Genomic DNA, 10962 nt, shown 5'->3' with positions numbered 1-10962 from the left:
AGTACTATAATATTCTCAAGGGGGGAGATACTTCTCGATGCTCAGTTCTTATAGTGATTCAGATCTACTGTCAGTTCGGTCTCCAGCTCTGTGGTTGTTTTCAGTTCAGTGGGCCGACGTCACAAAATCACTTTTATACTACCGTACTTTTTTAAAAGTTTTTTTTTACATTTTTGGCATTTAGCAGACGCCTTATTCCGAAGCGACTTACAATCAATACATTTGAATACTAAGCAAGTGAATCATCAATCCACCAGTCGTAGCAGGAAGAGTAATCCAGCTCAGGCCCGGGGCCATTGATAGAAGGAAAAACCTTCTTCTATCTATCACCTTCTTCTAAACCTAGGTTTTTTTTATTTTTTTATTTTTTATATTTAGACACTGGAGAAACAGAGAAACAGTACAAGGGGGGCAATAGAAGTTTTTAGGGACACAGTAGAGGGGAAGAGCGGGTGTCTTCAGGAGACGCAGTGCTGGGGGGCAGTAGATGTCTCAGGAGGAGCAGTTAAGGTGTAACCCGAAGAGATGGAGGTCTTCAGTCTACGACGGAAGATGGGTAGTGACTCTGCAGTTCTGACAGCCGTGGGAAGCTCATTCCACCAGCGGGGAGCCAGTGTCGTGAAGAGACGTGATCGGGCTGCACGACTGCCGTGTTGGTGTAGAGGTGGTGGGGACAGTCGGCCAGCCGAGGTGGAGGAGCGGAGTGAACGGGCTGGAGTTTGGGAGCTGGAGTTTATACTCATTCATACAACAAGTAACTTCAATTGACATAGACTCTAGAGTATTAAGAGTTGAGGAAGAGGAAGGCCAGCCTTGGCTAAATGGCAGCCAGGAGGAGCTATAGTAGCTGTAAGGGGTAGAATTTAAATTGTAATTCAATCGATTTTTATTTCATTTTTTATATGAAAATGAACCAAAGCACACTGTTCTGAGGCCTTCCATGGACCTCGGTACATTCTATCATCAGCATCCATTTACGGGAGGCTCGCTAGTGTCTCTGTTCAAACCTCCCACCCAGCTGCTCTCCGGAACGTTCTCTCAGGAACTCTAGCTTGGTGTCTCTAGCCGCTTATCAGCGAGAGCACCTGTTATTTTCGAGGGTGCGGACATGATGGAAGAGAGGCCTCCGTTCCAGTTAGCAGTGCTGCATAAGCCTTTCAAAATCATGTCTCATTTCGCCTGTGTCTCTCTCTCTCTCTCTCTCTCTCTCTCTCTCTCTCTCTCTCTCTCTCTCTCTCTCTCTCTCTCTCTCTCTCTCTCTCTCTCTCTCTCTCTCTCTCTCTCTCTCTCTCTCTCTCTCTCTCTCTCTCTCTCTCTCTCTCTCTCTCTCTCAAGCATGGCATTTTTTTTTCTCTGTTTGTGCTGAAGCTCGCGGGGTGAAAATGAAATAGAGGAGCCCACACACCCAGAGAGAGGAATGTGCATATTTAATTTGTTCTGTGCTTATCGGTGTGGTGATGCAGCGGGGGACAGGGGGTGGGGGGGGGGAGGGGAGGGCGGAGGGTTTGGATGCGGCCCCAGTGCCATGATGAAGCCATTAGAGTGAACAGCAGCTGGCAGACACACACCATAAACCGGTTAATGCATCACAAGAGGAAACAGGGATTACTGTCTGACAATGAGAGCTCTGTGTGTGTGTGTGTGTGTGTGTGTGTGTGTGTGTGTGTGTGTGTGTGTGTGTGTGTGTGTGTGTGTGTGTGTGTGTGTGGGTGTGGGTGTGGGTGGGTGTGGGTGTGGGTGTGGGTGTGTGTATGTGTATGTGTATGTGTATGTGTATGTGTATGTGTATGTGTATGTGTATGTGTATGTGTATGTGTATGTGTGTGTGTGTGTGTGTGTGTGTGTGTGTGTGTGTGTGTGTGTGTGTGTGCATGCTCACGCGTGTGTGCGTGCTGGTTAGCTTTCTTGTTAGCTTTCTTGTTAGCTTTCTTGTTAGCTTTCTAGTTAGCTTTCTATCAGTTTATCTACGTGTCCGTTTGCAGTATGACTAAATGCATGAACTGTTGCAGGTCTGTCTGTGTGCCAACTATTTCAATACTGGTGCTATAATATAGGCCTAGTCAAGGAGACTAGAGTAGTTTTAGATTGGAATATAAAGAAAGTCATTCCCCTAAGATGGTGTGTGCCATCCACTTAATTACAGTACTTATTGAATTGCTCAATAGGACTTATTTTGTAACTGCAGCATTACCAAATCCATTGGCTTAGATAAAGAGACATATATATACACATATATAGAGTATTCAGTGGTTTTGGGGACAACCCAAATTAAAATAACTGATCTCTCTTGTCTCTATCTCTATTAGTACACTGAAAATACTTGATATGTATTATATTTAAGCAAATCTCATCCTCCTTCTTTCCCTCCCTCCCTCCCTCACTCACTCCCTCTCTCCCTCCCTCCGTCCATCTCCGCCATCACTCCGCAGTTCTCGGGGGAGGTGCCGGAGAACCGAGTGAACGTGGTGGTGACCAACCTGACAGTGATCGACAAGGATCAGCCTCACAGTCCCAACTGGAACGCTGTGTACCGCATTCTGAGCGGAGACCCCTCGGGACACTTTGCCATTCGGACCAACCCTGTCACCAACGACGGCATGGTCACCGTAGTCAAGGTAAGTGTTCAAACTACCAGTGGTGTAGTCTACGTGATACGCAGGACTACACCGTATACCCACTAGGAAAGGCCAAGGATTTCCATATACCCACTTAAAAATGTGTGAGGATACGTAACGGCGTTTTGTGACAGAACTTTCACTTTCATTCATAAAATTCCATTGGACCATTGGGACTGACTATAGCGTCATATACCATCAAAGGGGGGAGACGCGACATGAAATATGTCAAAATGCAGCACTATCATGCACAGATCAGCCTTATAACATGTAATGTTAGATATATATAACGTCAGACAGGGAGCGCATATTTATTTTATGGCGTTCCAAAATGAACGATATGAGGCTGGAAGGGAAAAATCACAGTATACTCACTAGAAAAAACTAGACTAAACCACTGTCAAACACTGTTCAAAACGAAAAAGCAGCATCAATTGCTTGACGATGACATGTTTGTTCATTTTGGTCTGATACTGGGAATTATTATCTTGGTTTGAAAACGTTCACAGTTCACACCCACTTCTCTCTCTCTCTCTCTCCCTGCCTCCCTCCACTCTCTCTCTCTGTAGTCGGTGGATTTCGAGATGAACAGGGCCTTCATGTTGACGGTGGTGGTATCTAACCAGGCCCACCTGGCGAGTGGGATTCAGTCGTCCCTTATGTCCACAGCGGGGATCACCATCTCCGTACAGGATGTCAACGAGCCCCCCGTCTTCCCCGTGAACCCTAAACTCATCCGCTTCGACGAGGGCGTGCCGGCAGGGACCACCCTGACCACGTTCGCTGCCACCGACCCCGACCACTTCATCCACCAGACCGTCATCAGGTAAGATCACAGACATAAGATGAATTAATTAATTAATTAATGGATGAATTAATTAATGGATGGATGGATGAATGAATGGATGGATGGATGGATGGATGAATGAATGGATGGATGGATGAATAGATGAATGAATGGATGGATGGATGAATGGATGGATGGATGGATGGATGAATGGATGGATGGATGAATGGATGGATGGATGAATGGATGAATGGATGGATGGATGGATGAATGGATGAATGAATGGATGAATGGATGAATGAATGGATGGCTGGATGAATGAATGAATGAACAGATGAATGAATGGATGGATGAATGAATGAATGAACGGATGAATGAATGGATGAATGGATGGATGACTGGATGGATGAATGGATGAATGGATGGATGGATGAATGGATGGATGAATGGATGGATGGATGGATGAATGAATGAATGGATGGATGAATGAATGGATGAATGGATGGATGAATGGATGGATGGATGGATGAATGAATGGATGAATGAATGAATGAATCGTTTAATGATCACACGACCTAGGTCGGTGGCTGATTGCTGTGCTGATCGCTGTGTACCCTGTTCGCTTGTTATGCACCCATACATGTGCACTAAGGTACTAATTCACAGGTGTTTCTTAGGTATACCGTGAGCTTAGAATTTGTATATTATAAGGTTCTACACACAAAAAAACTGTTTTTTACATAATCTGATCTATTAGGTGTTTATTAATGCCTGTGTGGTGTTTAGTTAGTAATTAATAAAATACAAAGGTTCCATCTCACAAAACATAATGGACTGTAAAAACGTTGACGCTCAATATCTCTGAACTGCCCTAAACGGAGATAGAACCTTATAATTCTAAGCTCACGATACATAGAACTTCTAGACATCTCAATGAGCTCAAGAGAGAGAAACCGGTCTTAATGTTATTCGTTCAGCCTTCAGCATTGGGTTGATCTTTCCACAAGGCTGCATCACTGCTGTGACATTCTTAACTGACCACCTCCCAAGACCAAGGTCAGATCGTTTTGATGTTGCCTAGCGACGAGGGTGGGGGGGGTCGGCATGTAATGAGCTAGACTGTGTGAGTTATGTCTCTCTCTCTCCCTCTCTTCCCCTTTTTTTTCTCTTTTCTTTTCATCGACCCCTCTCTTCCATCGTGTCCTATACTCCCAGAATGGGGTGGCATGGCAGGCATGATGCCGGCAATATCTATTGGATTTATTTTATTAAAAATATGGCCTGCATTAATACAACGATCATTGCAGGTTTCCACCTTGTCGTTTATAGAACCAGAGTCAGACTGTAACTGCTGTAACTGCTGTAAGGCGGTTCAGGACCATGTTCGCAAGGACAAACAGACTGAAGCTCAGCTTCTACCCCAGGGCCATTCAGGCCCTGAACACAGCAAAGACCTAGGTTCTAGGCCCTGGACAATCTAGACAATTTGATGGCAGCTACTAGATTGAAATCAAGTGCAATACTGAAACACAACTGTGAACATGTCAAACCTGCAAACTGCGACACTTTAAATGAATGTGCAATAACACTATGTGCAATATGACAACCCTCGGGTACAGAAGGTTCAGAGATAGGAAATGTTAGGATATTTATAGCATAGCATAGAGTACAGCACAGTGTTTTAATTGTATAGTATAGTATAGTGGATAGTGTACATAGCCTTTATTTATGTAAACCAGCTCTTTTCCCTTCTTGTTTTTTTTTTCTTTTCTTTTTTTTCCTAGCACCAGGGGAGCCCCCCCTCCCAAATTTCGTTGTATGGTACCTGTACTATATCAATGACAATAAAGACCATTCATTCATTCATTCAGTCATTCATTCATTCAAATGTCAGTAAATGCTGGGGAAGTGTTGGGGCTGAGGTAGTCTTCATAGACTTAATTGTCTTCCAGAATGTAGCTGGGTTACCAGCACTCATGTGTAGGGAAATAAGATAATATGCAGACATCGCTTTTTTGATCATAGTGGTACATCTGTTTCGCCGCTGTCTGACATTGTTTTTTCCCAATCAAGGTTAAAATCCAATCCATAATTAGCAATTCTCCAGCTGAATAGGAATTAGGAAGACAAAATGTCTACTATGTTGTCAGTGGTGCAAGGGAGGGCTGATGGGGATCTATATGCCCCTATCACTGTTTCCTGGCTGTCTTCCCCAAGATTTACTGACAGCGCCAGACATTCATACTCTTTTGGGACAAAGGTTGAGACCAGCACAGATACCGGAAGGCTATGTTCTAACATAGATAGCTACACCACCTCCTTTTCATTTTCTGTCTGCTTTCGAAGGTTAAAACCATCAAAAAAATCTGAATCTGAGACATATTTCTTTAGCCAAGACTCAGATATGACTAGAATATCAGGATTTGCCTGTTTGAGAAGATCATAATATTGACATACAGTATATACTTGCTGGTGAACCCTAACCCTCAACTTTTATTCAGAGAAATGTAAATACATTTCAACGTTGTTGAAAATCGATAACACACTCGCTAGTTAAGCCAAAATATTGCAATGCAAAACTACCTAGTTAGTATAGAGTAGTGGGGATTACTCATCAGATCCATTGCATTGCAATATTTTGGCTTGACTAGCCAGTGTGTCAGTTTTCATTGTAGAAAAAATGTGTGTTCGGCTGTTATACCTGCAAAAGGTGGCTATTTTGATCAGCTATATTTACGTATTTTTCATTTGTGGTTTGTAGAGAGTTAAGGGCAGAAGATTGTGCACGTTGAAAACATAAATATAGCTTCTTACCATCTCCCACGCAACACTGTGGCACCCACTAACCTGTCAGCCGAAATCTTAAATCTTAATTAGGCCCTTTCTCTCCATTATCACAGATTCTGAGGCGTGTGTGTGTGTGTGTGTGTGTGTGTGTGTGTGTGTGTGTGTGTGTGTGTGTGTGCGTGTGCGTGTGCGTGTGCGTGTCTGTGTCTGTGTTAGGGCTGCAACGATTAGTCGATTAGTCACGACTAATCGATTACGAAAATTCGTCGGCGGGGAATTTTGTTGTCGACTAATCGCACAAAAACAAAATTTTAGAAAAAAACGTTTTTTTTTTTTTTTTTTTTTTTTTTTTTTTTTTAAACGTTGTTAGCCAACTGGCTAACGTTATATTGTTAGGGTCGTAATGTTTATGTTAGCTTTACTGTTACATGTTGGAAAACAACGTCTCATGGACAGGGCTGTACATGCTATGAGCGTTTGTGCTATTAATTTATTTGCCCTGTGGCACGCATGTGACAGACAGAGGCGCTTGTATGTAACGTTACGTAGCAGGGGTTTTCCATGTTGAAGCCAGGAGAACGCGAGATGAAATGAAGTGAGGGGTGGTCGCTATTAAAATACCAGGTAGTCATGATGGATGATCATGAATGATGCTTGATAAGTGAATGCTATTTAAATTATGTTGAGTCCACCAGCGAGCTGTGTGTAAGATAAACAGCGCCAAGCGTAGCCTACTAACGTGAGCTGTCTGTAGTCTAGCCAGCAATGCTAGCTAGCCAATCAACTAGCTCTGTGAGCAGCTGTAGCTTGGCGTAACGTTAGGTTAGATAGCTAGTTAAGCCGGATTTATGCTTCTGCGTCGCCATTTACGCGCAGCGAAAAGCCACACGACTAATCGCGACTAATCGAAAAAATAATCGACAGATTAGTCGACTACCAAAATAATCGTTAGTTGCAGCCCTAGTCTGTGTCTGTGTCTGTGTCTGTGTCTGTGTCTGTGTCTGTGTCTGTGTGTGTCTCTCTTTTCTCTGTCTCCATGCTCTTAAAAACAGCTTGTATTGTAGCGAGAGGTGGGTCATGTGTTTAGAGTTTATAGACGTACTGTGGCTATGAATACATCTTGTGTGTTAACCTACAGAAAGGCTGACTCTCTCTCCAGCAATTTTCTGCACCTGCTCATTACTGTACTCTCTGAAAATAACACTTAATTAAGAGTCTTGACTAATCCTGGACTTTTAAGGTGTAGTCATATCACAGTGATATTTTTACTCCAGCAATTATGAATGGGACTCCAGTATGAATGGGAGATTGAGGTGGGAGGTTTGAGTGCACTGCACTTAATTATTTAGACAATTAACTGACTGCATCTAAAAGTCTAAAACACAGTTTCAATAAAGACTCACATCATACGGAGTCCAGAACCAGTCGTGACGTTAGAATGATAAGGTTCTATCTCCAATTTTGGTCAAAATTTAGTTTTTTACATAATCCATTAGGTGTTTATTAATGCCTGTGTGGTGTTATTTTTTTTAAATGTAGACATTTTTGAGTTAGTAATTAATAAAATACAAAGGTTCCATCTCACAAAACATAATGGAATGTAAAAACTTTGATGCTCAATATCTCTGAACTGCCCTAAACGGAGATAGAACCTTATAATTCTAAGCTCACGCATTGTTATAGTGTTGTTGGCAGTTAGCGTAGAATATTACAAAACACGTACAGACTTCCACTGGGGCACTACAGAGCATTTCAATGTTGGAAGTTGGAGAAATCCAACTTATGCAGCATCCTGGCGCATGTCGTTGCGAGCTGCAACTCCGTAAAAAAACTATGTGTTGGAAGCTTTAGAATGCTGTTTTTCCTGCACAGGTGTTGTTTTTCTCTTTACTTCCCCTCCTGCAGAGGCGGTCTTTGTAGTTAACAATATGGAACTTAACAATTCTGAACTCATATGTGAGCATCTGTTTCTCTTTTCATTTTAAGATTAGAAGGTGGTTGGGAGCCATTCACCGACTAATGCAATTACACAGAAAAAAATATAAACGCAACACATGAGTTGAAATCAAAGATCTAAGGCTTTTTCCATGTACCAAAAGGCCTATTTCTCTCAAATTTTGTTCACAAATGTGTTTAAATCTGTGTTAGTGAGCACTTCTCCTTTGCCGATATAATCCATCCACCTGACAGGTGTGGCATATCAACATGCTGATTAGACCTGTGTGCCTTAGTCTGGTCACAATAAAAGGCCACTCTAAAATGTGTGGTTTTATTACCATAAATTTCATTTATTACCGTTCATTTCATTACCATAAGCAGTCGCCAAAGTCGTTACAGAGAATTTGGCAGTACATCCGACCGGTCTCAAAACCGCAGACCACGCGTAACCATTGCCCGCCCAGGACCTCCACATCCGGCATCTTCACCTGCAAGATCGTCTGAGACCAGCCACCCAGCCAGCTGATGCAACAATTGGTTTGCATAACCAAAGAACTTCTGCACAAACTGTCAGAAACCGTCTCAGGGAAGCTCATCTGCATGCGTCGTCCTCACCGGGGTCTTGACCTTTGACCTGACTGCAGTTCGTCGTCGTAACCGACTTGAGTGGGCAAATGCTCACCTTCACCTTCGATGGCGTCTGGCACTTTGGAGAAGTGTTCTCTTCACGGATGAATCCTGGTTTTCACTGTATCAGGATAGATTGCAGACAGCGTGTATGGTGTCGTGGGTGAACGGTTTGCTGATGTCAACGTTGTGAATAGAGTGACCCATGGTGGCGGTGGGGTTATGGTAGTGGCCCATGGTGGCGGTGGGGTTATGGTATGGGCAGGCAGATGCTACGGACAACGAACACACGTGCATTTTATTGAAGGCCTTTTGAATGAACAGAGATACCGTGACGAGATCCTGAGTCCCATTGTTGTGCCGTTCATCCACCACCATCACCTCATGTTGCAAGGATCTGTACACAATTCCTGGAAGCTGAAAACAGCCCAGTTCTTGCATGGCTGCATACCGGAAACCCAAAACCGAGATTGTCAGAAAACCGCTAATGACTATTGGGCAGGTGCCCATCTCCTGCCCCCCTAAACTGTACGTCTGTTGCCAATGATGTTTGTAAAATGAAATAAAAACCCGGCCCATCTGGATTTCTGGCTTGGGGGACGTGATTCTAGACTGTGGTAGATCAGATCTTTATGTATGTGGTGTGCTGTATTGGGAATATCGCATTACACCACACACAATACGATCAGAAATTGTTCAGTCCATGATTTTTTAATCTCCATGTGTGGGGTCTCTCTCAGATATAAAATGTTTATGTGTGTAGCAGGCTTTAGAGAAATAGGCCTTTTGTGTACATAGAGACAGTCTTAAATCTTTGATTTCAACTCGTGAAAAATGTTATTGAAAATGTGTTTAAGCATTTATATTGTTGTTCAGTGTACGTGACTTAGTCATTGTCGTTCTTTTGGATTGTAAATTCAGAGTTCTACTTGAATGTGTTCATGCTCCTGTGTGACATGCTCCATTACTTTCTATTACTGTCATTTGAGGTATTTTCTATGTCCTCTGTGTGTCTCTGCAGGTACTCTAAGCTGTCCGACCCAGCCAACTGGCTGAGGATCAACCGGACAAACGGTCAGATCAGTACCATGGCTGTCCTGGACAGAGAGTCCATGTACGTCAAGAACAACATCTATGAAGCCACCTTCCTGGCGTCTGACAATGGTAAGTCTGGTAAGTGAGTGTGTGTGTATATAGTGTGTGTGTTTTTGATGTGAGCGAGGTGGAGAGGAGCAGCATATCTGTCAATGCCTATAACAGGTAAGTGTTATCCAAGCTGCTGGAGCGATCCATAAAGAATGTATAACCAATTGACCCAAAACATTACAAATAGAGGTGCTTGCTCTGAGCGGCGTGTTCTCTCTACACTTGAGTTGATTCAGAGTAGGGCCCAGGTGTTCTTACACCCCAAAAATATGAAGAATTGGTTTGCGGGAATGAGCTCTGTTGCCCTTGACCAGCCAGAGTTTTAGTCCAACAGAGTGTTGACTGCATATTGACTCCACACACCACACACTCAACATGGACATATATTCCTTTTCGATCGAGATTATCTTTATGTATTGTGCTCAGCCAAGGAGAGAGCGCGTCAAAGTGTCGTGCCGATCTTTACAGATATTCCAGTCGATGGAATATCGATCGAGGCCGTACACCTTTATATAGTTAACGCAGTGCCTGGCTTAGTTTGTGTCTGAAAACTAAGTTGAAACCCCACAGGTGATTTGCTTGGAGAAACTCTATTGTGCAGTACAGCGTCTGCTACAGTACGTGATCTTAGAATGATAAGGTTCTATCTCCGTTTAGGGTAGTTCAGAGATATTGAGCGTCAAAGTTTTTACATTCCATTACGTTTTGTGAGATGGAACCTTTGTATTTTATTAATTACTAACTCAAAAATGTCAACATTTTAAAGATAACACCACACAGGCATTAATAAACACCTAATGGATCAGATTATGTAAAAAACTCAATTTTGACCAAAAATGGAGATAGAACCTTATAATTCTAACGTCACGAGTACTTACTTACATCCCTTTTCCAGACTCTATGATAATCAGCGGTCACTGCTAAGGCTATATTGTACCATGGCAGCATCTGTTGGTTGTCAGAGCACCTCAGACTGCAGGTTCTGACCGTGACCGTGACCATAGTTTAGGGTGAAGGACTTACGGTCATTCTCGGTTCTTGGTTAGTTCTTGTTTATTCTTG

At 43.0% G+C, this 10962-nt stretch overlaps 1 protein-coding gene across 1 annotated transcript in view; it reads left to right on the top strand.

Moving 5' to 3' along the window:
- The window catches only part of cdh4 (cadherin 4, type 1, R-cadherin (retinal)), a gene marked incomplete at both ends in the record, with an annotated part of 200426 nt that overhangs the window by 185321 nt on the left and 4143 nt on the right, over positions 1 to 10962 (top strand). The window contains 3 exons of the mRNA XM_080546182.1: positions 2430 to 2615; positions 3185 to 3441; positions 9776 to 9927. Of these exons, the coding sequence (XP_080402308.1) occupies positions 2430 to 2615; positions 3185 to 3441; positions 9776 to 9927 (595 nt within the window). The remainder of the gene's footprint in view (positions 1 to 2429; positions 2616 to 3184; positions 3442 to 9775; positions 9928 to 10962) is intronic.

This window comes from Nansenia antarctica (assembly GCF_963989245.1).
Source record: "Nansenia antarctica genome assembly, chromosome: 15".
NCBI lineage: Eukaryota > Metazoa > Chordata > Actinopteri > Argentiniformes > Microstomatidae > Nansenia > Nansenia antarctica.
Note: the sequence above shows the minus strand (reverse complement) of the source record. Positions and strands in the feature narration are given on the sequence as shown.